Source organism: Scardinius erythrophthalmus, assembly GCF_964197995.2.
Source record: "Scardinius erythrophthalmus genome assembly, chromosome: 3".
Lineage (NCBI taxonomy): Eukaryota > Metazoa > Chordata > Actinopteri > Cypriniformes > Leuciscidae > Scardinius > Scardinius erythrophthalmus.
Window position 1 is genome coordinate 43,419,627 of NC_138223.1, and position 27,882 is coordinate 43,447,508.

Sequence of the window (27,882 nt, forward strand, 5' to 3'; positions counted from 1 at the left end):
ACAGTTTTATATTATTCTATTCTACATTTTACTTTGCAACCCTGTTATCAAAATTTGGGACACATCTACACAGAGTTTAAGCACTGATTTGTTTGATTTCATTATTTTCTAGCAATACCATTAATTAAACAACAAAATTAAATATATAAAGTAAAAAATAAACAACAAAATAATGATTCTGCAAGGATGCATTAAATTGACCATTTATAATGTGGTTACAAAAGTTTTATTTCAAATAAAGGCTTTTAAAGAATCCTAATACAAATATTTTTATGAGCAGCACAACTGTTTTCAACATGGATAATAATCAGAAGTGTTTCCTGAGCATCAAATAATCATATCAGAATGATTTCTGAAGGATCATGTGACACTGAAGACTGGAGTAATGATGCTGAAAATTCAGCTTTGATCACAGGAATAAATTACATTTTACAATATATTCAAAAAGAAACCGTTCTTGTAATAATATTTCACAATATTACTGTTTTTATTGTATTTTTGATTAAATAAATGCAGCCTTGGTGAGCAGAAGAGACTTTCAAAAACATTTAAAAATTTGACCAACTCCAAACCTTTCAACTCTAGTGTAGTTACTGATAAACTTTCCCATAAATGAAAGAAAAAGACATGTTTCTTATGTTATCTCTGGAAACGGTCTGCACTCACCCCTGGGTACTGGCTGGCGTGGGGCGTGAGGTTTTTGAAGGCCCACTGTATGTTCTGGTGCGACGCCAGCTGGCGGGTGAAAGCGGGAGACTGCTCGCAGCACATGCGCAGGATGGCGTAGTACGCCGGGAGCATCCCGCGGTTGAACAGCACCACCTCCTGATCGTCGTGATCCGCCAGGATGTAGTTAAAGGCGATGTTTTTAGTGACCACAGGGTTTTGGACGATGAGACGCACGTTCTCGCTGCAGTCCACGCAGACGTTATACCAGAAGGACAGAAGAGCCTGCTTGTTGTGATTAGTGGCGATGGCCGGCTCTGATAACTTGGGCTGTGAGAGAGAGAGAGAGAGAGAGAGAGAGAGAGAGAGAGAGAGAGAGAGAGAGAGAGAGAGAGAGAGAGCAACCTGTCACTCACATGAGATCCACCAATAGCAAATCACAACCATCCAATAAATTTGTAAATTTAATAAAGAAGTAAATTTCACTCAGATATACGTCACAATAGGGAAGAAAAGACTATCGCAACTTCCGATTCATCATACGAGCACCTAAAAAAAAGCCTTAATCTTCATGTGAAGTACCTGGAAGAGGTTCCAGAGGTCCATGAAGTAGCTGGAGAACATGAGCTTCTCTGTTTTGGAGATGAGGCAGTAGGTCATGAAGCTGAAGTACTGCACCAGTTTGGTGGTCCCGTGCACGGGCACGTCCACGTAGAGCTTGGCCCGGCCCAGCAGGCCCAGGAGCAGGTTGTAGACCTGGTGCAGAACCACGGTGGTGTCGGGACTCAGCGGGAGGTCCCGCGTGGGGATGTGGAGCGAGCGCGTGGAGCGGAACATCTGACGGAAGGAGTTGCTCGGGATGAGAGACACCAGCAGATACGCCGCGGCTGAGAGGGAAATGCATTGAACAAATCACAAAATAATCTGACATTTTACCAGGAAAAATAAAGATAAAACAAAAAGATAAGACTAGCTGTTTATGCTTTAAATGTGCATTTGAACACTTAGAATGTTCTCTAACGCACATTCAGACATTTTTAAACGTGAAATTCTTATCATGCGTTTATTTATACAAGTAAGATTTTTCTCTGTTTTTGAAAAGTCTCTTCTGCTCACCAAGTCTGCATTTATTTGGTAACAATATAGTAAAAACAGTAATATTGTGAAATATTATTGCAATCTAAAATTCATATAGCTGTTATGTGAATAAATATTAAAATGTAATTTATTCCTGTGATCAAAGCTGTATTTTCAGCATCATTACTCCAGTCTTCAGTGTCACATGATCCTTCAGAAATCAGTGTAATATGATGATTTGATGCTCAAGAAACATTTATCATTCTTATCAATGTTGAAAACAGTTGTGCTGCTTTATATTTGACTGGAGAAATTATGATAAAAATTCAGCTTTCTTTTCAATTCTAATAATATTTCACAATATTACTGTTTTTATGATCACATAAATGCAGACTTGGTGAGCAGAAGAGACTTTCATAAATATTAACCTGACCAATAGCGCATATATATATATATATATATATGTGTGTGTAGTGTTGTGCAGATTGTGTCTGTTCTTACACGTTCGGACACGTGGGTAGTTGTGCGCCAGCAGAAACCTCTCCACCCAGTTCTCCATGTTCTGCAGGACCCAGCTGTGAGCCAGCTTATTACGAGGAGTCTGGACGGCCAACCAGTCCAAGCACTGAGACGGGTTATACTCGATCACCTGACGCAGACACACAGGGATTACACGCTCAGATCAGTGAGGCAGGCGCAACATCTGAAGTTCTTCAAGCACCCACAACTCATCATTGACACACATCTCATGACTCGTATATAGCACCATTTCAGTGGAGTAGTGAGAAGATAGTGCTGGGCGGTAATACCAGTTCATACCAAATACCGGTGTTTAATTTTAGTAATGATATGAAATTTTAATATACCGCAATACCGGTGTATGTTGCACAGCGTTGGGATGTGGGTTGTGATGAAGCACAGCTGTACTTGTTACTAAGCGTGATGCTGAAGATGGAGAGGTTAAACTATAATTGATAGCTGTCAAATTATGTTACAGTGTTCCCATACATTGGTTCACAATATCAACACTGCCCGCCACAAATAGATTTTCCAAAAGGCTTTGACATCGTTGAATAAACATGAGCACCGCACGTTTCAAAGTCAAAACGTGGTGCGGGTGTTTCTATATCTATATCTTTGAAGGGAACTGTCTCTAGAAAAGTTTCGATGTTATTTTCATTTAATCTTTCTTTATCTTTCCTGATAAAGCAGTGTGAGCTGCTTTGTGTACAGCCGTTACCGGGGAAACCGCTTTGTGTTCATCCGTTACAAGGGAAACCGCTATTTATGTCGCGCCTCTTTGCAAACAGCATCATTTTGTGGGGCCTTGCAAACCTGTGTTAAAACTAGTGTGGATTGTTTTCTACAATATTTACTCATGACAGTCAAATAGGGCATTCTAAGTCAATCTACTGCAATATTTCCTCTCTCAATCAGTAATGCTTGAAAAATAATAATACCGTCATATAACATAAAACCGGTATAATTTAGAAAAATACCGTGATATCAACTTTTGGTCCTACCGCCCAGCACTATGAGTAGGTAGTAATGATGGGCCGATTTACCTCCCATATCCTCTGCAGGATGTAGGACGCAAACGAGGGCATTCCCGGAGGACCAGCAGCGAACTCCATCAGCATCGTCAACAGCTTGAAAAACGGATTGGCTGCCTGTCAGACACGACACACAAAGTTAGTTAGTGTGTGTAGCTATTAAATAATGAAACAATAACGGTTGTGAGATTTGTTTTTACCTCTGGAGTCAGCTTAGCGATGGAGGTGAACAGCATTGACACGATCTACACCGACAGAAGAACACAAACCATGAGAACGCATGTTACACTTAGATATATTGTGTTGGTGCTTAGCTTTACTCTGAGACAACATCTGTCCCAAGAACTAAGCTACACTACAGTTCAAAAGTTTGAGGTCAATCATTTCTTTCTTCTTTTTGAAAGACATTAATACTTTCATTCAGCAAGGATGCATTAGGATGAATGATGAAACCTCTCTCTATGAGGACATCCAGAGACTCAAATAATAAAATAAACAAACTAATGTTACATTTTTAGTTCTTAATGTGCAAAACATTGATTATGAGTAGGGTCTGTGTAACAAACCTGTAGCTGTTATAATTAGCTTTATACAGAAACACTAGAAGTCTATGGTATGCCCTCACTGGGACATCTTACATGTTCTGCCAGACGGTTGTTGTATCTGCAGAGGCTGAATATGAGGTTGCAGGTCTGTCTGATGTTGATGCTGTCTCTGATGTGCTGGAACAGAAAGGGAAACCCTTTTCCTCCGGTCAGTGCGGCCATGTCACTCTGAGACAGAGTCAAGTGTCTGCAGATAGACGGAGACAAATGATCAGACCATTAGATATTACCAAGACAAAGCCTCAATTATAAAGACATTTATTTATACTGTATTACAGTAAAAACAACTGATGCAATGTTTTGCAACTCTGGTTAGTGATGCTAATGACACAGAAATTACACTTTTAACAGCTCCAATATAGGCTTAATTTTCTGTAAATGATTTTGGGGTGAAATATGACCCATTACGGGTGATATATGAGATAATTTTGTGAGATTAATCCAAGATACTTCAGTGTTTGTGTGTTAATACTTCAGTGCACACCTCTCAGATCTGGACTGCTCCACCAGCAGAGCTATGAGAGCGATCATCTTCTCCAGAGCGGCCGGCCGGTACTTCTCCTCCGCCAGCGAGAGGATGTCCTCCTCTTCATCCTCCTCGCCCTCCTCCTCCTCAGATAACACCTCTACCTGAGGCTGAGACAGAGAGATTCAAATTATTATTTGAGATCAGGGAACCAGGGAATCAGAGATTGACTACCCCGAGGAAACGGTACTCACATTTTCAGGTCCTTTAGTGCCCATGTAGAAATGCACCATAATAGAGATGGCTTGCAAAGACAAGAGGAACTGACTCTGTGAGGACAAAAAGAAGAAAGGAATTATGAAAAAGAAGATAATAAAGAAAACTTGTATAAGAACAATGCATAAAAATAAAATTAAATAAGTAAAATGAATAAATACATAATTAAAATAAATAATCAAATTAAAGGTGCAGTGTGTAATTTTTAGCAGCATCTAGTGGTGAGGTTACGAATTGCAACCAACAGAAGTTACGGTGGCCGACAGGAAAAGATGTCATCGTCAGAGACAGCAGAGTAGACAGTTCAGTAATGAGGTTTCTTTACAAAGATAAATTAAGAAATTAGGTTTACTTAATTATTCAGTAAAACAATATATAATTGCGAATATTATTGTCACTTGTTCATCATTGTGTCAGTGTTTTGTTCGTTGACTTTAGCTAGCTTCTTTGCATAAAGAACAACATAGTGACGAAACACGCTCTGTAGAGCAGTTTGTCCGTTTAGGGCTACCATAGAAACATGGAGGCACAAATTGGCCAATTCACTGTAAGGGGATCCGCGGTGTATGTAGATAGAAATGGCTCATTATAAGGTAATAAAAACATAACGGTTCATTATGTAAGGTCTTTATACACCACTGAAAACAGTTATGTATATGATATTGAATTTCTGTCAACAGATCCTCCTAAATATTACACAATGCACCTTTAAATAAGTAAAAAAAAAAAAAAAAAAAATTTAGTAAAATAAATAGATAAAATACTATTGTACTAAATACAAAAATACAAAAAAAAGAGTAAATAAACTAAGTAAAATAATTATTAATAAAAGGAAATAAGTACAATAAAATAATAAAATAAATAAAACAAAGAAATATATTAAAATAAAATGAAATAAAAAAATACATAAAAGTAATTAAATAAGTAAAAAAAAATAATTAAATAAGTAAAAATGAATAAAAAACATTAAGTAAAATAAAATAAAATATTATAAAATAAATAAAAAATAATAAAAATAAATATTAAAATAAATAAATTATTAAATACGTAAAATAAAAAAATACATAAAAATAAAATAAGTAAAATAAAGAAAAATTAAAGGGGTCATATAATGGTACATGCACTTTTACAAGTTGATTGTACTGAAATGTGTGTTGGCAGTGCCTGTACACAACCATCATAAAATGATAAAAATCCATCCAGTGTTTTTTTTTTAATCTCCTTATATGTTTGACCCTCTCTGAAATCAAGCCGTTCGACCGTGTGACGTCACACGGTCGGACGCCCCTCCCACGATTGTGATTGACAGCTGCAGCGTTTCAACACACACCCGCCCTCGCTCGTGAGCGAGCTGTCAATCATAGTCCGCGCGTCATTGTTGATACCCTCACTGGAGCGCTGTCTATGAGCAGAATGGCGTCTGCGATTGTTCTTCGGTGTAACAAGGAACACAACAGTCATTTTGATGTTCCTAAATCCGAACAGTTGAAGATGCAGTGGCTGAGTTTTGTTTTTGAAGGGATATGCCCAAAGGATTGACGCGGGGATTCCCTCACGGGGATTCCCCACGATCGTCTTCGCTTTCCTGTTTGCTGAATCATTTCACACCAGACAGCGTTACAAACGAGAAAAAACGGATCGGTACCAACGTGTTCCTGCTGAACCTCCAGAAGTGAGTGTGATGTTTTATTAACCTTTATATTAATATTTATATTAATCTTTGCAAATTTGCAAACCTTGCTGCACGCTTCATGATGAATGCATCTAAGGTTTACACTCAGGTACATTACGGCATGTTTTCTATGTACGACGTTCTCAATATAATTCATAATCCCACGTTTATAATGAACAACGCGTGGTTATTGTGTTAGAAACGGTTTACGCACAGAACAGAGGGGCGGGGTGAGCAAAGCTCATTATCATTTAAAGACACATGCACTGAAACGGCGTGCTGAAAACAGAGCTGTTTTTGACCAGGTGAAATTAGTGTTTTCTTACAATACTAATGAGAATTTTTAATTAAAGTATATTACAAACTTTTAATTTAGACCCTAAAGAATCATATTAGCTTGTACAAAAATGGCATTATATGACCCCTTTAAAGAAAAATATGCAAATAATTAATAAAAAAATAAATTAAATAAGTAAAATAAAAACATTTATAAACATTTATAAGTAAAGATTTATAATAAATAAATAAATAAATACATAAATAAATACAGGGATGGCTACCTCCTCTTCTCCCATTTTGGCAAACTCGTACAGGAAGGCGAAGTATTCGGTCAGGTGTTTGCTGTGTGGCTTCACTCCGTGCTCCATGATTGACAGCAGTGTTTTGACGAAGCGCGTCACACAGGAGCGGCTGCCGATGTCCTCCACCGGCCCGTCCATGTCATCAGAGCTGTAGACAGACCAAAACACACACAATATAACAGCACATATGGGTTTGGAATCATGAGGGCAGGATGGTTAGTTGGCGGGCTCCAGAGGAAGAGAGAGAGTGAATTAAAGAGAAAGAGACACACCCGTCCTCCATGCCCGGCTGCAGGTACAGGTGAGCGTGAGCCGGTCTGAGGCGCTGGATCACGTGGATACACAACCTCTGGAACATCTGAAACGTCACAGCAGTGTTTATTTTAAAATAGCTTTTTTACTGTAAACATGCTAAATGTTTATTATAGGGATAGGGTGTGGAGTTTTCTGTTAATATTATTAATAATGATAAATAAAAATTTAATTTAAATAGCCAGGTAAACGTATTACGCCAAAGACTTTAGATATACCAAGACGGTGAATTATTTCAGGATTCTGGATTCCCCCATTAAAACAAATAGGACTCGGATGCCTGAAATAGCTGCCCACAGGCGTTGCAAATATGGCCGCCGAGTGAACAGACTTTCCTTGAAAGGGACTTTGGTAACACTCACCTGTCGTACGATCTGATTGGGGCACTTGATGAGAATCTGCATGGGCCACCAGTTATCATCTGCCATCTGATCCAAAAACCACTGCACACACACACACACACACACACACACACAGATATGACATATTACCCACAAAAAAAATACACACTGTATTGATTCAACAGTGCTGATTTCACCAACCCTCTCCATTTGTTTGTCTTAAAAGTGATTTTCCAGAGCAGAAGACACTGGGAAACAAGAAGCTGGAAGTTCTGTGTGTACAGGTTTGGCTATTCTTGTGAGGTCCTATTACATATTACTGGTTCTCACTAGTTAAAAAGGCTTATAAATTGGCTAAAACATGTTTTTATTCAAATCTAGTGTTTCTGTGATGGGTAGGTTTAGGCCAAAGAAAATATCATTAACCCGATATTAAATCAGTGGAAGTCTATGCAATGTCCTCAAACTCCGTGTGTGTGTGTGTGTGTGTGTGTGTGTGTGTGTGTGTGTGTGTGTGTGTTACCTCGCAGGCAGCTTGGTTGTTGTTGAACTGTTTGGTCAAGAGCTCGATCCACTGCAGCATTGTGGGCTGAGAGAAATAAGCACAAGATGAACTTACAACAAAAAACAACTTTCAAACACAGAAAACAGCATCAGGTCTGTCCTGTACGCTACAAAAGAAGTGCATTACACTAAAGATGAGGGGAAAACAGAACAACGACATCTCACCTTTTCTTTGGAGTGGATGAACGTCTCCAGAACAAACGACGTGCTGAGCTGTGAGAAGAGGAGAGGAAAATTAGTATCCAAAAATATGAACCTCAATATTTCCCTGTGGACAATAACTCAAGAGTATAGATGACCAAGTTTCATAATTTGCTCTGGTAAAGATGTTCATGTGGACAGACTAACCTTAGCTGTCATGAGCAACACTGATTTAGGATCTGGTAAAGTGCTGGGAATACTGCTGCACAGCTGCCACATGAAACTACAGAGAAATAGCAAAAGAAAAGAAAAGAATTAAGCAAGAAAATTAAATGAGAATGTGCACACAGGTCAAATAAAATGTAAAAACAATTTAAAAAAGCAAAATGTGAAATTTTTTTTTTTTTAATTAAACATTAAATATATATTAAATTAAATATGTATTAATAAATATATATATATATATATATATATATATCAGGAAGGGAAAAGGATGTGGAAGAGGATCAGGAAGGGACGAGGATTAGGAAAGGAAGAGGATGAGGAAGGGAAGAGGATCAGGAAGGGACGAGGATCAGGAAGGGAAGAGGATCAGGAAGGGACGAGGATCAGGAAGGGAAGAGGATCAGGAAGGAAAGAGGAAGAGGATCAGGAAGGGAAGAGGAGGAGGATCAGGAAGGGAAGAGGAAGAGGATCAGGAAGGGAAGAGGATGAAGAAGGGAAGAGGATCAGGAAGGGAAGAGGATCAGGAAGGGACGAGGATTAGGAAGGAAAGAGGAAGAGGAAGGGAAGAGGATCAGGAAGGGACGAGGATTAGGAAGGGAAGAGGATAAGGAAGGGAAGAGGATCAGGAAGGGACGAGGATCAGGAAGGGAAGAGGATCAGGAAGGAAAGAGGAAGAGGATCAGGAAGGGAAGAGGAAGAGGATCAGGAAGGGAAGAGGATGAAGAAGGGAAGAGGATCAGGAAGGGAAGAGGAAGAGGATAAGGAAGGGAAGAGGATCAGGAAGGGACGAGGATCAGGAAGGGAAGAGGATCAGGAAGGAAAGAGGAAGAGGATCAGGAAGGGAAGAGGAAGAGGATCAGGAAGGGAAGAGGATGAAGAAGGGAAGAGGATCAGGAAGGGAAGAGGAAGAGGATCAGGAAGGGAAGAGGATCAGGAAGGGACGAGGATTAGGAAGGAAAGAGGAAGAGGAAGGGAAGAGGATCAGGAAGGGACGAGGATTAGGAAGGGAAGAGGATAAGGAAGGGAAGAGGATCAGGAAGGGACAAGGATTAGGAAGGAAAGAGGAAGAGGAAGGGAAGAGGATCAGGAAGGGACGAGGATTAGGAAGGGAAGAGGATGAGGAAGGGAAGAGGATCAGGAAGGGACGAGGACCAGGAAGGGAAGAGGATCAGGAAGGAAAGAGGAAGAGGATCAGGAAGGGAAGAGGATCAGGAAGGGACGAGGAAGAGGATCAGGAAGGGAAGAGGATGAGGAAGGGAAGAGGATCAGGAAGGAAAGGTGGAAGAGGATGAGGAAGAGGAAGGGACGAGGATGAAGAAGGGAAGAGGATCAGGAAGGGAAGAGGATGAGGAAGAGGAAGGAAAAAGGAAGAGGAAGGGACGAGGATTAGGAAGGGACGAGGATGAAGAAGGGAAGAGGAAGAGGATCAGGAAGGGAAGAGAAAGAGGATGAGGATGAGGAAGGGACGAGGATGAAGAAGGGAAGAGGATCAGGAAGGGAAGAGGATGAGGAAGAGGAAGGAAAAAGGAAGAGGAAGGGAAGAGGATCAGGAAGGGACGAGGATTAGGAAGGGACGAGGATGAAGAAGGGAAGAGGATCAGGAAGGGAAGAGGATCAGGAAGGGACGAGGATCAGGAAGGAAAGAGGAAGAGGATCAGGAAGAAAAGAGGAAGAGGATCAGGAAGAAAAGAGGAAGAGGATCAGGAAGGGAAGAGGATCAGGAAGGGAAGAGGAAGAGGATCAGGAAGGGATGAGGAAGAGGATCAGGAAGGGAAGAGGATGAGGAAGGGAAGAGGATCAGGAAGGAAAGGTGGAAGAGGATGAGGAAGAGGAAGGGACGAGGATGAAGAAGGGAAGAGGATCAGGAAGGGAAGAGGATGAGGAAGAGGAAGGAAAAAGGAAGAGGAAGAGGAAGGAAAAAGGAAGAGGAAGGGAAGAGGATCAGGAAGGGACGAGGATTAGGAAGGGACGAGGATTAGGAAGGGACGAGGATGAAGAAGGGAAGAGGATCAGGAAGGGACGAGGATCAGGAAGGAAAGAGGAAGAGGATCAGGAAGAAAAGAGGAAGAGGATCAGGAAGGGAAGAGGATGAGGAAGGGACGAGGATCAGGAAGGGAAGAGGATCAGGAAGGGAAGAGGAAGAGGATCAGGAAGGGAAGAGGATGAGGAAGGGAAGAGGATCAGGAAGGAAAGGTGGAAGAGGATGAGGAAGAGGAAGGGAAGAGGATGAAGAAGGGAAGAGGATGAGGAAGGGAAGAGGATCAGGAAGACGAAGGGAAGAGGATGAGGAAGAAGGTGAGGTAGGGACGAGGAAGAGGAAGCGGATTAGGAAGGAAAGAGGAAAAGGATCAGGAAGGGAAGAGGAGGAGGAAAGGAAGAGGATCAGGAAGGGAAGAGGAAGAGGATGAGGAAGGGACGAGGATGAAGAAGGGAAGAGGATCTGGAAGGGATGAGGAAGAGGAAGGGAAGAGTATGAACAAGGGAAGAGGATGAGGAAGGGACGAGGAAAAGGAAGAGGAAGAGGAAGAGAAGAGGTTTTGTGAAACTGCTCTACTGTTCTCTCACCCAAAGTATGTGTGTTCAAAGATGTTCTTGTCCTGGAGAAACTGCATGTTGTCGTGCCAGATCCACTGTGAGAGAGAGAGAGAGAGAGAGAGAGAGAGAGAGAGAGAGAGAGAGAGAGAGGAGAGAGAGAGAGAGAGAGAGAGAGAGAGAGAGAGAGAGAGAGAGAGAGAGAGAGAAGCGCCAGATAAATGCTCAGCCTGACGAGTGTGTGCAGTGAAGACTGAGGGTGATATACAGTGAAGTCTGTACCTCCAGAAGATCCGGAGAAATGTCGAAGTTAAAGTCCTTCCCATTCTCCTCCTCCACCTCCACTCTCTTATAGAACAGCATGTAGGCACTGTGGGTCTGACACACACACACACACACACACACACACACACACACACACACACACACACACACACACACACACACACACACACACACACACCTTACTCACGTTCCAAAGCATTTTACAAGAACAAATCTTGAGGGAGACTTATTTAGATAGATAAACAATAATGTATAATTCTATAAAATAATATATAAATAATGTATCATTAATTATGCTAATAGCTACAATTAATATATAAAATAATAAAAATTATAAAATAAAAAAATAAAAAACACAATACTTATTAACTTAATAGTTATAATAAATATATAAAACAATATGTAAATGTCTTATTTATTGCTTATATATTATATATATATATATATATATATATAATAAAATAATAATAATCTATTATTATTACTTTAATAATTAAAATTAATATAATGATAGTAAAATATTAAACAATAAGATATATGTATGTAGTATTTGTTACTTTAATGACTACAATTAATATATAAAATAATAATAAATGTATTATTATTGTTGTTGTTGTTGTTGTTGTTGTTGTTATTATTAAAAAAACCAACCTTCTCAAAGGAGAAATCCATGAACTTGTCTGTGACAGAGTCGTATGTTTTAGTCTGAAATGAGACAAGCATTTCTGAATTACAACCACATAAATCATCATTTAAATTACTTTATCCCAAAAGCACAAAGGGTGACTTGATTTGGAAGGAAAAATATAAAAATTCATACTGTCATCTCTCCACCGAAACACTCTGAGGCCAGCTGGGCCGAATCAAACGGCTTCACCTCCGCGTCATTAAACAGGTACCTGCAACAGGAAATGACATCATCACTTCAAAATACATGACATCAAACACATATATGACCCTGGACCACAAAACCAGTCACATGGGTCAAACTGAGATTTATAAATCATCTGAAAGCTGAATAAATAAGCTTTCCATTGATGTATGGGTTTGTTAGGATAGGAACAATGTTTGGACGAGATAAAACTATTGAAATCTGGAATGTGAGGGTGCAAAAAAATCTAAACATTGAAAAAATCGCCTTAAAGTTGTCCATTTATGTTGGCGATTGTGCTGCATTCACTCACAAAAATACAATTTACAAAAATATCTTCATGGAACATGATCTTTACTTAATATCCTCATGATTTTTGGCATAAAAGAAAAATCGATAATTTTGACCCAAACAATGTATTGTTGGCTATTGCCACAAATATACCCGTGCGACTTGTGACTGGTTTTGTGATCCAAGGTCACGTATGAAGGTCAATTACCAATAACTAACTTTGGGTTACAATTATTCAATAGCTCTAAATGCACAATATTTTAATTCACTCATGTGTTTTAAACAGAATAATGTGATTAATCACCATTTGTTATTGCGGTAAGCGTGTGGGTTGACGATGTCCCTGATGAAGCTGTAATAATGGCCGCCGTCTGCCGTGCCCGTGTGCACCGTCACACCGATGAGGTCGTACTCGTAACTCTCCGCCACTTTTGCATCACCTTCGTCACGGAAACCTGCAAACGAGATCATGATTAGTCGATGGAGAAGACCAACAGAGCTTAAAATCTGTGTATTTCAGCAAAACGCCCGTACAACCTTCCTTCCGGTCTCCCTTGGCCATGAGGAAGTCCTCGGTGTACGGTGTCATGTCGAGCCGCAGCGGGAAAGAAAAGTGCGTGTTTACTTTTTCCTTCATCATGGTCACCATGTTGAACGTGTAGCGCATGGTGTTGAAGCTCAAGATCCGCGGGAGCTTCTTAAAACACGCCCTGAGGGACAGAGAGAGACAGTCATGAGATTCAGGGGCCTTGACAGGAAGATTTCAGCTCTCAGAGGAAGAATGAAGGAACCGTACCGTTTCTCAGCGCGCACTTTCTTCCCGCACTGAGAGCAGGTGTACATGTTATCACCCTCCAGAGTGTCCTTAATGGTCACCTCATCCAGAGACTCCTGAAACACAGACACACAGATCAGAGGATTACAGGCTGATATCGTTTGACAGTGGTGGTTGTTTTGTTCACATATATACACTGTGTATATAGTGACAACATTATTTTCTTGTTGACAACAAGGTTTAAATAGAAATAAGTTTCTTTTATGGTCTTTTTGGGGATTTTTATTTTGTTTTACACTTATTTTGACCTCATCAAGCTAAATAGTTCAACTCCGTTTTGGCAGACAAAATCATAGGAATTCATTTTTATACATAAAATATTTTTCTTGGCACAAAGTACAAGAACAATGACTGTAAATAATGTAGTGTGTGGTTCGACGACATTTGATAGTTATTATTAAATATTATTATAATATAGGTTTTATTATAATATAGGTTTATAATATAGGTTTTATCTATTATTATAATATAGGTTATTAAATGCACAATTCAATTACAATGTGCAATTTACTATAATACACAACAAAACTGAGTGATGCCACTAGAGTCTCAGTAATCAAATATTAAGTATATAAACACCAAACTTGCTGTGGTGAGGTTGAAATGATGCAGCGCTTTAGGGTTAGCAACTACAAATAACTATTGGTACTTTGCAAAGCAACCATCACATATTGAGAATCGGAGGAAACATTTTAAAAATCAGCCATTGAAAACCCCATATTTGTTCTTATCTGAAAAGTAGTAAAGCCTTTAAAGCTTTTCTTTTAATGACCTGTACAGAGACAGAGAGAGAGAGAGAGAGAGAGACAGAGAGAGAGTGTGTATGTAAATGAGAAACACTCACATAGATGTTCTTCATATCGGCCACCTGACATCTCACGGTGTAAAACTCCTCAGCCGTCTGACTCACATGATCACAGTCCTACACACACACACACACACACACACACACACACACACACACACACACACACACACACACACACACACACACACAGAACGAGAGATTAATTCAAATGTGCATATGCAAACTCACAGACACACACATACCCAATGAAAATTCTCATCCATGACCTCTCTCTTTCAGAAAAGACACATCCATATAAGAGTTGCAGGATCAACCAGCTCAATCTTACCAGTGAAACCACATTGTTGGTGATGACGCCTCCAAACAGTGTTTTTACTGTGTTTTTCTGAAACGACAAACACACAACTATTAGATCTCTGACTAATTCATTAAACGCACTCAAAACGGTTCTTAAAGTCACCATGAAATCAAAATGGACAATTCTTGTTTTTTATGAAATATTGCAGTATTTATTATAAATGATTTATCTGTGCATATCATCTTTTTAAAAATTCATGAGCCCTCATAATCTTTAATGAAAATAACTTCCCCTCCCTCTTGCATATCTTCTCTTCTCTGATGACGAGGGCGGAGCAACCTGTCACTCAAATGACATCGACCAATAGCAAACCACAACCATCAAATCAATTCCCCATGGACAAAATCAAGCCCCGCCCTACATTTCCGTTTCATGTCAACTTTAAACACACACACACACACAGACAAACAGATGTCTTACCAGGTCCTGAGACATCTCCTCGATCTTGGTGATGAGGTCGGTGAAGAACTCGGTCATGTCTTTCTGCTCTCCAGTGTTCAGAGGCTGTTTGTCCATCGTGTAGGTCTTACAGAAGGGACGAGGGTTGTACGCTTTCCTCTCGCTCTCCTGCACATGCAGAAACAGTGAAATGACATCACATCTACAGGTCATGAGATCAGATTACTAGCGCGTGTAATAAGACGGTCACGTACCATGAGATAAGTGAACATCTTCTGCAATTCCAGCAATGTGGTCTTATGCTTAATGTCCTCTGAATACTGTAAATAAACAGACACAAGCATCACTGCAAGGCACAAACATCTTAAACCATTTAAGATATAATATATGTTACTGTACGCATGTTATTAGGCCAGCAGAGAATGTAAATTAAAATAATTTTAAAGGAGAACTCGGCAACTCTAGCGAACTCTAGTCACTTCTTCGCTGATTTTCCCTTTTGAGGTCGCATGTTTTCCCCACGAGCTCCCCCTACAGCTGTGGGGTGGGGCGTATATTTCACAACACAGTCGTAATAAACTCACTTGCGGCGGCCTCCTCCCCCTCTCTACCGCTGCTCATGTGCGTTTGTTTTGATCGGAGCAAGCCAACTGTATCGTGTGGAGCTATGTCTACCGAGGTGGGTAATCTGGTAATACATCATACATGCGTATGTGTTTATGTCGAATTGCCGTAAAGCGATTCGTTTTTCGCGCTCGTTCTCATTCTCGCTTCTCACGAGACTTCCAATTTCTATTTTGCCGGGACGGTAGTCTCCAAGTTGCAAGGTTGGTTTTCCGCCTGGGAACGCTGGGGGGAGTGGGGAAAGTCACCAATATCACCAGAACAGGTTGTTTAACCATCCAAATGATTTCTAGACAGTTTTATTAAGTTAAAAAAGTTACCAAGTTCTCCTTTAATGGTGGTCGAACCATGGTAGTGCATGACCTCATATATTACCGCTTTTATATCACAACAGCAATATGATATGACACCAATTTTCAATAATCAATGCTAATAATACATAATACATCAAAGTAACAGTTAATTTGCATAATTATTGGCAGTTTATGGTTGCAATTGATGCAAGGTCACAGTTGTGCACACGTGCATACATTTCATAATTTCATAAACTCACTTTAGCAGTGAAGACGGCCTGTCTGGCCTCTGGGATCATGTAGAGCTGTTGGATGGTGGAGGCCAGGTAACACGTGGCGCCCAGGTTAGTCAATCCCACGAAACGACACTCGGCTCTGACATCATCATGGGGCCAGTAATCCCACTTATAAGGAGCGTGAGACGCTAAAACAGCAAAACAACACAGAATGACGACATTCTCATTAATTTTCAAACTGTTCATAAATGAGCTTATTCAAAACAATGACATGAAAAAACAATGACATTGAAATGAAAAAGGTTTTAAATGATGAGTTGGTTTCCCATCATGGAATCGATTCCCAGCCCTTTAAAGTAGTTTAAAGCAATATGGAGTAAATTGAGGGCAGAATGTGAATTTCCTAAAATATTTCATGTCAACTTCCTGCATGTCTTTTAATGCCTATGAGAGCTAAAAAAAAAAAACATAGCAAAACCAATTTATGAGGATATCCTTGCTAATAAAAAATCCTTTATTAGTTGTCTCTAATGTTATCTTAATCTAAATTAAGGGGTAAGAATAAAAAAAAATGGAATCACTTAATTTAAACCAACACAAGTCAATGAGATGTCCTGCTCACCCTGCATGTGCTGTGACATGACCCAGTTGTGCAGGAGTCTGTAGTTCTCCACCGAACCCTTCACCACCTCCACCAGCAGGTCGTAGGCAGCGGCGCGGGCCGCGGGACTCTTGCATTTGGGCTGCTGACGGTCCTTCAGGCTGGGCAGCAGGAACAGCAGGTCATACGTGTCCCTGAGGAACTCCTGACCCTCCCGCGAGAACTTAAACGGAGGCTTGTGCTTCAGGACGCTCGTGGCCAGACGCAGGAGACCCGTCAGACCGTCGTCCTCGATCGCCCCGTCCTGCTGGTCCAAAATCTCACGACTGCAAGTGGAAAAACAACGACATGCTGTACAAAAAGGGTGTATAATGACCCTTTTTACAAGATGAAAAGTAAGTCTCTGATGTCCCCAGAGTGTGTATGTGAGGTTTTAGCTCAAAATACCCCACAGATAATTTTATATAGCATGTTAAAATGGTTCCTTTTAGAGAGTGAGCAAAAACGTGTTGTTTTGGGTGTGTCCCTTTAAAAGCAAATGAGCTGCTACTTCCGGCACAGTGTGCGGAGCTTTAAAAGCTTGTGTGTTAGCAGCTCCGATTACCTCACACAGACATGCACTGAAATGACAGAAACTGTTCTGCCTTTTATATTTAAACCAGAGTCGGGGGCGAGGTTTATGTAAATTTCAGGGTTTGTGATGTCACAAACCCGGGAGGAAGCTCATCTATCAGTCGTTTGTTGAAGTCCTTAAAAAACGATTTCTTTAAAAGCAAATATCTCCCTTTGCTTTGAGCATTGTAACTTTGCAGATGTTGTTTATGCTCAAATAGCAACATTACACACTAACTAAAGTTAGAAAAATGAAATCATAATCACCCACCCCTTTAATTACTATTATTTCAGTTTGATTTAAAGGTGTCCAAGAAGCATAATGCTAACAGTAAAATATATCTCTAGTCTAACTAATAACATTTGTTTGCTTGAGGTTGTGTTCTGGAGGGGTAAATTATGCGTTTAGACTGAAACTCATCCAGTAATGGGAGCAGAAGGAGCGTGTTTGACCTGCGGATGCAGTCGGCGAGGTGTCGGGCCAGGGCGTCCAGGTCCAGCAGGGTGGTCTGACTGGCGTCCTTCACGTGGATGTTGTCGATGAGTTTACAGAGCAGCCAGAAGTATTCCTTACAGCCGGTGCGAAACATGGCCTCCTCCTCAAAATCCTCCACCTGCACCAAAACACACACAAATACACTCAATTAAAGGAATAAAGCACCCAAAAATGCAATGGGTAAATAACACTGCGTAAGCACCGGTGTTGTTATCATTAACTAAATCTTAGAGTGCGTTTACATGACAACAACGTACTAAAAACTGAAAAGTTTTTCCTTTGTGTTTTTGAAAAGTTTCGCTTACAGAAAACAACATAGTCAAAACCATCCCCGTTCACGTGGATCCACGAAAACGTCTAAAAATGCTGAAGTTGCCAATGTCACTTAATGTCACCGTTCTCACAAATTCACGTTGTTGTAGTTTACACGGAGACGTTAACGGTATCGTTTTCAAAAACATTAAGCCCTATAAAATGAAATAAAAGCTGAAATAATATATAAATATTAGATGGAAAACTATGGAAGCTTGTTTCTGCAACAAAATAAAATTAGGTAATAATAAAAAAAAAAAGGTAATTGCATCATTTTCTCTAGCAAATCAGATTTTTTTCTCACAACTGTCTCGCAAAAGTTTATTTCCTAAATTTCTGCCTACAAGATTCCATAGAAAACTTAAACTAGACAAAAAATAGCAACAAAAATGTGTTGCAAGTTGATGTACTGAAATTACTAACTTAAACTTCAACTGAAATAAAACTATTTAGAAATATACAAAAAACTAATAAGAGTAACAAAAGCACATAATAAAATAACCAAAAAATTTACTAAAATGAAAACTGAAAATATAAAAATAAAAGCTCATATATTTATATATACACACAGTAGTCAACATTTGAAGTGGAATTTTGAATAATATCCGTTCTTGTCTTAGAACAACTTTAATGAACTCTGTTGATCCACATATAAACTATAACAATCCATAACTAACACTGGCACATAAAAAGTTTGAAGGCATTGTCTGTGAGTGTACTGACTCTGAGGGGTTTAAGGGCCTGTGCGTCGGGCAGGAACTTGAGCAGTGTGGACGCGGCGAGCAGCAGAAAGGATCTGTTGATGGATTCTCCTCCCTCCAGACCCGACAGAGAGAGCTTATACAGACCACTGCACGCCTCCTGACGCACCGCCGTCTGCACACACACAACACACACACACACACACACACACACACACACACACACACACACACACACACACACACACACACACACACACACACACACACACACACACACACACACACACACACACACACACACACACACACACACACACACACACACACACACACACACAGCTCTGTCAGCACAGGAGCATTAGCAGTAGAGCATGGTGATAGAAACACCAAGGTCATGTTTTCAATTCACAGGGAATGCATGACCTCAGAAAGCCTTGAATGCATGGTAAATGCCATTGATATTCATTTTTATTTAATTTAATTTTTTATGCATTTGATAGACTAAAGCGTTTTAGTCTATCAAATGCATAAAAAAATAAAAAATAAAAGTGAATATCAATGGCATTTACAATACATTTAACTTTCTGAATATGATGCATCATAAATTATTTTGAAGGATGTAGGTGGAGCTTGCTTTCAATGACTGGGCTAAAACAGCTGTGATTTGATTGGTTAAATGTGATTGTTATCCGCCCACATGACCTTAAAAACAACAGTATCAGAGGAAAGACTCAAACTCAAACAGCAGAGAATGGCATTAGCAAAATCATGGTCATGTGTTTAATTCCCAAGGATAAAATAAATGAAAAAAATGTGTAAAAAAACCTTATATAATAAGTCTAAATAAAAAAATTGCTGTGAATAAACTGCCAAATGCATATATGTAAGTAAACACACACAATATATATATATATATATATATATATATATATATATATATATATATATAATAATAATAATAACAATAATATATATATATATATATATATATATATATATATATATATATATATTTATATATATTATATATATATATATATATATATATATATATATATATATATATATATATATATATATATATATATATAAATAAAGTAAAATAAAATAAAGCATTCAATTTTCAAAATATGTTGCAATCCACAAATTATTTTGTGAGATGTAGGGTGGAGCTTAATTATATTAACTGGGCTGAATAGCTATGATTTGATTGGTTAATGTAATTGTTCCCCACCTAAATGGCCTTAATTACAACAGTGGCAGAGGAAAGTCATTCCAGATGTGTTGGTTTACCTCAGGTATGAGCAGCGTGAGCTTCTTCAGCCAGTCGTGGAGATGTTCGCTGTCGGCCAGGCTGGACTTCACCAGAGAACAGCAGTGAGCCCAGCTCACCAGCAGCCACATGGAGTAATGAGTCACTGCACAAACACATCACCAGCAATGATTAATGAGTAGAGAACTCATTAAAACCTTCAAAGATATATAACCAATCATGTGCTTACCCTCGTGCCTGGATCTGTGATCTGATTGGGCCTTCAGAACCCTACAAGACAATCAGAAGACAGAAGGTAAACAAAATAGACTGGAAAAACTCTAAATATATATATATATATATATATATATATATATATATATATATATATATATATATATATATATATATATATATATATATATATATAAATAATAATTTTTTATAATAATAAGTATCTCAAAAAATAGTTCAGTGAAATTAAAAATACAATATTTTACAGTTTGTGTAGACTGTATTTTTACACATTTTTACCCTTATTAGAGTATCAATTTGTTGTAATTATTTATAAACATTATTTTTATTATAATAATATTATTTAAATAATATATTTTTTTTATTTTTTTATCAATTACATATATAATATTGTTAAATATAATTATATAATAATAATAACATAATGTATAAATAATAAATATATATGAATTAATTTTTTATACTGATAAGTATCACTAAAAAGAGTTTTACAATATTTTACACAGTTTGTGTAGACTGTATTTGTACGTTTATTAAGAGTATTACTTTGTTATCCTAGCAAAATGCCAATGTTAAACTAAATCAATTATAAATGGAGACTTTTGTGTGTGTGTGGGTGTGTGTGTGTGTGTGTGTTCACCTGTGCGCCAGATTGTCGTATGTGTAGGCCACGTTGATGAGCCGCTGGATGAGGTTGGTGCCTTGAACAAGACTTAGAAAAACCTGACAGAGTAGGACAATACCTCAAAATTAATGACAGCAAACATACACACATACACAGAGAGACAAGAGAATTCAGAAGAAGGTTCACACCTCTGTAAGACGGGGTATATGCAGACCCTTCCCATGATCCCCGGTGGATTTGCGGGACTTCCCTGGCCACGCCCTCTTTCTCTGAGTGTCCGTGAGACCAGACCAGGCAAAAACATCATGATAAGCCAGGTCCAGATCGGCCGGATCCACCGCAAACTGACAAATGAGTTTCAGCAGACACGCCAGACAGTCCAACAACCACTACAGAGAGACAAGAAAACAAAAGAAAGATGATGTTCACAGCTGTTCTTTCATCTCACAGAGAAAATGTCCAGGGCTTGATTCACATCAAAGTCATTAGAAAAGATTTTTGTAATTCCAAAATAAATTCATTAATTAAAAAAAGAATTTCTCATTGTTAGAAGAAAGAATAAGCCCTTTTAATATGAGCAAATTTAAAATGGCCAGTGACATTAAATGATCCTTAAGACAGACAATTATGTATATTTCCTCAAAAAAACTCATTTGTAATGCAAAAATAAACACATTTAAAAATAATTTAGCATTTTTAGAGAGTTGAAAAAAAAAAAAGTTGAAAAATATTTTGTACTATTTATGATATGAGCAAATTTATTCTCCACAAAGAACTCTTTTGCAATGCAAAAATGAATAAAATAAAAAATATATATTTGCATTATTATAATTTATTCAGAACTATCCTGAATAAAATTTGATTTGTTTTAATTAAAACAAGCAGCCATTCAGTACAACTAATTCAGGCATTATTTATATTTACACTGTACGATTACAAAATTAAATCATATCACAATATAGATTTGTTTTGCATCGCAGTATAACATTTGTCATATTATAGTAAAAAATAATTTCATAATTCCAAAAATCTCAATGATTCTATTTTTTTTTTCAATAAAATCAGGCTTAATTGTTTTATTGCTTCCTTTTGGTTCTTGACACTCACCACTGTCCAGGATTCTTGTTCTTTCGGCTCTAAAATTGCAGAGTTAAAAATGTCCAGCAGAAGCTGAAGGCCTCCAGACGACACAAACTACAGGAGAGAGACACGTGTGTGAATGTGTTGTACAGAGACGTGTGTACAGCTCGTATATACACACACACCATACAGTCAATTCAGAGCTGGAACAGAGCTGTACAATTACAAATGGCAAAATCATTTTATTAAAACCTCTACATCTGGAGTTCCAACTAGTTCACAAGTCAAGGAACAATAACAACAGATCCTTTTCAGTGGAAGAGTGAGAAGAGGCGTTTGTACCTTGCAGCTCCAGGTGTTCTTGCTGTTCTCAATCTGTTCCTCACTGGAGTCGTCAGAGTCTGGATACAGATCACTGTAACTGCCCTGAAATACACATACACACAGGTCCCATGAGAAGCTTTCATTAACAGACCTGCAGGGCTGCATGTGTGACGGAGATCGTGTGTGTGTGTGTGTGTGTGTACCGTAGACTCGCGGTGAATCCTGCGGTTGGGTTTGCCCAGGGCTTCTATGATTTCTAAAGCGTACAGCAGCTTATGGGGGCTCTTGATCCTCAGCAGGTCCTTCCAGCACAACCCGTCAGATCCCTAAAGTCACAATGAAAACGAATAAACTTTCATACAGTGCATAAGGGCTATTTGGCTTTTCATAACACATTATTTCAGACACTTTTAAAGGCATAACTCACCCAAAAATTTAAATACTGTCATCCTTTACTCACCGTCATGTTGTTCCAAACCTGTATGAGTTTCTTTCTTCTGCTGAACACAAAAGAAAATCTATTGAAGAATATGGGTAACCAATCAGTTGATGGACCCCATTGACTTCCATAGTATTTTTTTCCAATGGGTTACATCAGCTGTTTGGTTACCCATATCTTCATTTCTACCCATATTCTTCAAAATATCTAAATATCTTCTTCTGTGTTCAGCAGAAGAAAGAAACTCATACAGGTTTTTAACAACTTGAGGATGAGTAAATGATGACAGGATTTTCATTTTTGGGTGAGCTATACCTTTAATTGTAATTGAAATCTCCTGATGCAAACAGATGAAGTGCAGTAAAATAAACAATACATATTTATAAAGGCTGTTTCCTAAAAAAAATGTTTTATTCTCCTTCACTGAGCAAGAAATCCCCTCTTCAGTGGCCCTTACATACACCAAACTTCACAGTTTTATTCCTATTAATATTCTTAAACTTAATTTGCCTGATTTTATAAAAATACTTAATAAAATACATGGTGATAATTATTTTTTTTCTGGCAGTTGACCATATTTTTTTATTTAAGTGATAAAAACTTTACTATGTCAACAAAATGAAACAAAAATGTTGAACCTGGGCTTTATTCATTGTTCAGATTGCTCTTCTGAAAACATGCAAATTAGTGCATATTTAAACATAACATTTCTGGAAACTTGTAATACAATTATTTTTTTTTTTTTTCATTCTTAATGTTATCATTCAACTTGGGAAATATAATGTACATTTTTTCCCCTAATTACCTGGGGTGTCTGGCCTTAAATCAATGGTAAACATGGATGATGTGACTGACCGTGTCATCGGAGATGTTCTGGAAGGCCTGGAGCATGCTGGGACACGTGGGCAGCAGCATGAGCAGCTCCCACACTCGGCGGGAGAGGTTCTCCGCGTGGAGGTGCAGCTCCTCACAGCGAACGCTCTGCAGAAGAAAAACATAGACTGTAAAAAAAATATGGACGTAGTGTCCGTGACGTCATCCATAGGTTTCTGAAGAGCATTTTTTAAGCCCAAAGTGGGCGGAGCCGACCGTCGCCATCTTAGATGCGAGTCACTCCAGGATAACAGAAAGTGGGCAAAGAGGCGGGATTATCTGAGGTGACGTGACGCTAACAGACAGCAGAAAAACGGCTAGTAGTGACAGCAGCGGTAATCCACCTGTCAATCAAGTGGCCACACCCTTAATTATGCAGAACTTTAAGGCTTAATATAATTTTAATGGATGAGTTTTAAAAAAATTCACTCCCCTCACAGTTGTCATGAAGGGCAAAATTAGCTATATAGACCAAAACCACTTATTGTACCAGGCTGTAAACATATTTTTTCTGCTGTAAATTTGGGCATTTTAACATGGGGGGTTTATGGGATTGACTCTCTTTTGGAGCCTGTCTCTAGTGGCCAGTCGATGAATTGCAGTTTAAGTCACTTCCGTGTTAGATTCAACAGAGAGAGACAGGAAGGTTGCCGCTTGGAGGAAACACACTGGATTGGACGCTGGTTTCACTCAGGCTGGAGCGGGTCAGAGGTGTGGAGCGGGTCAGAGGTGTGGAGCGGGACGTTACCTCAGTGCTGTGCTGGGGTCTGTCGGGGCCGGGCGGTTTGAAGCAGGCCAGCATCTCCAGCAGGTCGAAGAGGGTGGTGAGGTGGGGCTCCTGAAGCAGCAGAAGCATGGGGATGTGCTCCTTCTGAGGGGGCGGCAGACACGACGCCGGCAGCTGGACGCCCTCGCCCTTCCTCTCTCTCCGCGGAGCGCCCAGAGACACAAACACCATCTGACGGCACACAGGAGAGACTCGCAGTGTTTTATGTTCTAGGGTTGTGGGTGCGCGGCCGTATGTGGGTTTGTTGTGGTTTACCTGCATGTCCTTGAAGCCGAGCTCATGAAGAGTCTTCTCATCGTAGTCGGTGGTCAGCTCGTGTCCTGATGAGATCATGCGCACCGGACCCATCAGACCACCTGCACAGAAACACACACACACATCAATCTGACTGCAGAATGTTGCCATATGAACAATCATTTGTACTTGTAAATTGTCTCAATTAAGTTTTACCTTTATATATGATTGATTACTACATATACATGCTATATATTTTATATGAATATATTTTTTTCTGTTTGACTGATTCTTAAAAAAATGGATGGATGGATGGATGGACAGATCAACAGAAGGATAGACAGACAGACAGATGGATATAGATAGATAGGCAGACAGATTAATAGATAGACAGACATACAGATAGATAGATAGACAGATTAATAGATAGACAGACAGATGAATAAATATATAGACGGATAGACAGACATACAGATAGACAGATAGACAGATAGATAGATAGATAGATAGATAGATAGATAGATAGATAGATAGATAGATAGATAGATAGATAGATAGATAGATAGATAGACAGACATACGGATAGATATGTAGACGGATAGACAGACAGATGGATAGATAGACAGACAGATAGACAGACAGACATACAGATAGATAGACAGACAGATTAATAGATAGACAGACAGACGGATAGATATATAGACGGATAGACAGACATACGGATAGACAGACAGATAGATAGATAGACGGCTAGACAGACATACGGATAGACAGACAGATAGATAGACGGCTAGACAGACATACGGATAGACAGACAGTCGGATAGATATGTAGACGGATAGACAGACAGACAGATAGACAGACAGATGGATAGATAAGACAGACAGACATACAGATAGATAGACAGACAGATAGACAGACAGATTAATAGATAGACAGACAGACAGATAGATAGATGGCTAGACAGACATACGGATAGACAGACAGACGGATAGATATGTAGATGGATAGACAGATACAGACAGACATACAGATAGATAGACAGACGGATAGATATGTAGACGGATAGACAGACAGATAGATAGATAGACGGCTAGACAGACATACGGATAGATAGACAGACGGATAGATATGTAGACGGATAGACTGACAGATGGATATACGGATAGATAGACAGATGGATAGATGCGCATTTGTGTTCAATATACTAATGGTTCAGACGCCAGTGAATAGAGCGCATCTGTTTTCTGTGTGTGTGTGTGTGTGTGTGTGTGTGTGTGTGTGTGTGTGTACCTGGGAAGTCCTGTTGCCGGCTGGTTTGGCCGAACTCCTGCAGCTGCGCCTGCTGGCTGAGCTGATCCTTCTGAAGGTTCTCGTACCAGTGCGTGACCTCTGCCCTCAGATCAGCCACCTGATCACTGGGGTACATCTCGATCGTCATCTACACACACACACGCACAACATGAGAATGAGCACGAGAGAAGATGGAGGAAACACTGCTCGTTCATGAAGAAATCTTTTTTAAACTCAGCTTGAAGTCTGAGCAAATAGTAGTGATGATGATGATGGTGATGAAGATGATGATGAACCTTGTCAGGGAGTCCTGCCGGTTGACACACGATTCTGAGCGGGAGAGACTGTTTATCACTGAGAGCTTTCAGATGACTGCTGATGCCCGTCCCCTCGATCTGCCACTGACGCAGGTGATACGCAAACCTGAAAACACACACACAGATGCAATGACTGAGTTTAGACAAAAGTAAATGCCATAACTTCGCTATTTTACAGGGTGAAGGTCCTAAATGTTCCCAGCAATCAATGTGCACGACTCTTTCCATTTTGATATATATAAAAAAAACAGAGAATTTCTCATTTAAGCAAGTTTTCTTGCAGTGCGAGTGAGGGGATGTGAGTGTGTGTGTGTGTACCTGCGTCTGAAGGCCTCCAGGTGTGTTTTGAGCAGCAGAAGTCCTCTCTCGATGATGGTGAGGCTGGAGTGGGCGTCTTTCTCCAGGTTAGCAGACGCCATCATCAAGCTCTCCATACACTTACTGATGAACTCCTGCTCCTTCTCCAGACCCGTTTTACCTGCGGTTACACACACTCATCAGTATATCACATTACACACTCACATTTATTTAGAATACAATTAAATATTTATCATCCATCTATCCATCCATCCATCTAAGTATCCGGTATCCATCCATCTGCCTTTCCATCCATCCTCCTTTCCATCCATCTTATCTATTTACCATCCATCCTATCCTATCCATCCATCCATCCATCCATCAACAATTGAGAACAATAATGTTTCTTCCTGCATTTGCTCTAGACCTGAGAAGTTATAAAACTCTTAACATTTAATGGTTATGAATTCTACGATACATGTGAGAGTTTGTTGTTAACTGACCGCTGATGTAATAGGAGTTGATGTACTGGATCGCAGCTCGACTGATGTCTGCAGACTGAGCCCTCAGTGCGATTCCCCACAGCTGATCCATACCACACAACTACAGAGAGAGAGAGAGAGAGAGAGAGAGAGAGAGAGAGAGAGAGAGAGAGAGAGAAGAGAGAGAGAGAGAGAGAGAGAGAGAGAGAGAGAGAGAGAGAGAGAGAGAGAGAGAGAGAGAGAGAGAGAGAGGGGGGGGTCAGGAAGAAGAACATATCGAGACAAACCAGAGAGGTTTCAAGATTTGCTGCATCAAACCTCGCAGTTGGAGCTGCTGTCATAAGCGCTGGTGGCCAGACGAGCCAGATTACACAGATGCTGAAACAAGTTAAGGCCCGTCATGCTGATCGTCTCCGGCTTCAGCTGAGGCATCTGAGAAAGAGAGAGATGGCGAGAATCAGGTGATGAAAGATTCATTCTCATGGCACATACTGTATAAAGGTTAGGGTTTAATTAATCGCTAGCCAGACCTTCTCCAGGAAGAGATGTTTATATGTCTCCATGCCCATCGCGTGCTGGTCTTTACTGCGGACCTGGTTAAGGAACCAGTGCAAGGCGTCGTCGTAACACTCAGAGTCCTCCACTAAACAGTGCCACAGGATGTCCACCTGCTCCAGACTCAACCCTGACCACACACACAGGATATTCATATTGTTACAGATCAATTCCCACATGCACACAGGCAGCGATGTGTGAGAGATAAAGAGAGACGCTCACTGAAGTGGTCAGGTGATCCGAGCGTTGAGAACACACAGGTGAGGAACTGCAGACGCACTTGCACCTCCGCGCTGTGACTGTACCTGAGACACATGGGACTGATGTCAAAAC

At 39.6% G+C, this 27,882-nt stretch overlaps 1 protein-coding gene across 4 annotated transcripts in view; it reads right to left on the minus strand.

The window, feature by feature from the left end:
• usp34 (ubiquitin specific peptidase 34) overlaps positions 1-27,882 on the minus strand; it is a 61,646-nt gene that overhangs the window by 10,039 nt on the left and 23,725 nt on the right. For 2 of the 4 annotated variants that reach the window (XM_081361998.1, XM_081361997.1), the window contains exons 20-65: positions 27,772-27,854; positions 27,525-27,679; positions 27,313-27,426; positions 27,016-27,115; positions 26,534-26,693; positions 26,195-26,321; positions 25,899-26,046; positions 24,627-24,727; positions 24,333-24,542; positions 23,567-23,692; positions 22,476-22,598; positions 22,291-22,374; positions 21,976-22,062; positions 21,057-21,257; positions 20,884-20,966; positions 20,239-20,279; positions 20,030-20,154; positions 18,756-18,908; positions 17,678-17,838; positions 16,634-16,938; positions 16,036-16,199; positions 15,113-15,178; positions 14,880-15,026; positions 14,430-14,486; positions 14,138-14,215; positions 13,255-13,349; positions 12,996-13,168; positions 12,763-12,913; positions 12,117-12,195; positions 11,948-12,001; positions 11,294-11,389; positions 11,045-11,109; positions 8,462-8,537; positions 8,279-8,326; positions 8,073-8,138; positions 7,571-7,651; positions 7,169-7,254; positions 6,876-7,044; positions 4,622-4,696; positions 4,386-4,537; positions 3,935-4,088; positions 3,497-3,541; positions 3,309-3,413; positions 2,245-2,392; positions 1,249-1,553; positions 667-996 (exon numbers count right to left, since the gene is read on the minus strand). In XM_081361998.1, the coding sequence (XP_081218124.1) occupies positions 667-996; positions 1,249-1,553; positions 2,245-2,392; positions 3,309-3,413; positions 3,497-3,541; positions 3,935-4,088; positions 4,386-4,537; positions 4,622-4,696; positions 6,876-7,044; positions 7,169-7,254; positions 7,571-7,651; positions 8,073-8,138; positions 8,279-8,326; positions 8,462-8,537; positions 11,045-11,109; positions 11,294-11,389; positions 11,948-12,001; positions 12,117-12,195; positions 12,763-12,913; positions 12,996-13,168; positions 13,255-13,349; positions 14,138-14,215; positions 14,430-14,486; positions 14,880-15,026; positions 15,113-15,178; positions 16,036-16,199; positions 16,634-16,938; positions 17,678-17,838; positions 18,756-18,908; positions 20,030-20,154; positions 20,239-20,279; positions 20,884-20,966; positions 21,057-21,257; positions 21,976-22,062; positions 22,291-22,374; positions 22,476-22,598; positions 23,567-23,692; positions 24,333-24,542; positions 24,627-24,727; positions 25,899-26,046; positions 26,195-26,321; positions 26,534-26,693; positions 27,016-27,115; positions 27,313-27,426; positions 27,525-27,679; positions 27,772-27,854 (5,752 nt within the window). Of the gene's footprint in view, positions 1-666; positions 997-1,248; positions 1,554-2,244; positions 2,393-3,308; positions 3,414-3,496; positions 3,542-3,934; positions 4,089-4,385; positions 4,538-4,621; positions 4,697-6,851; positions 7,045-7,168; positions 7,255-7,570; positions 7,652-8,072; positions 8,139-8,278; positions 8,327-8,461; positions 8,538-11,044; positions 11,110-11,293; positions 11,390-11,947; positions 12,002-12,116; positions 12,196-12,762; positions 12,914-12,995; positions 13,169-13,254; positions 13,350-14,137; positions 14,216-14,429; positions 14,487-14,879; positions 15,027-15,112; positions 15,179-16,035; positions 16,200-16,633; positions 16,939-17,677; positions 17,839-18,755; positions 18,909-20,029; positions 20,155-20,238; positions 20,280-20,883; positions 20,967-21,056; positions 21,258-21,975; positions 22,063-22,290; positions 22,375-22,475; positions 22,599-23,566; positions 23,693-24,332; positions 24,543-24,626; positions 24,728-25,898; positions 26,047-26,194; positions 26,322-26,533; positions 26,694-27,015; positions 27,116-27,312; positions 27,427-27,524; positions 27,680-27,771; positions 27,855-27,882 lie in introns of all 4 variants that reach the window. The other 2 variants (XM_081361996.1, XM_081361995.1) reach the window with 1 other exon arrangement.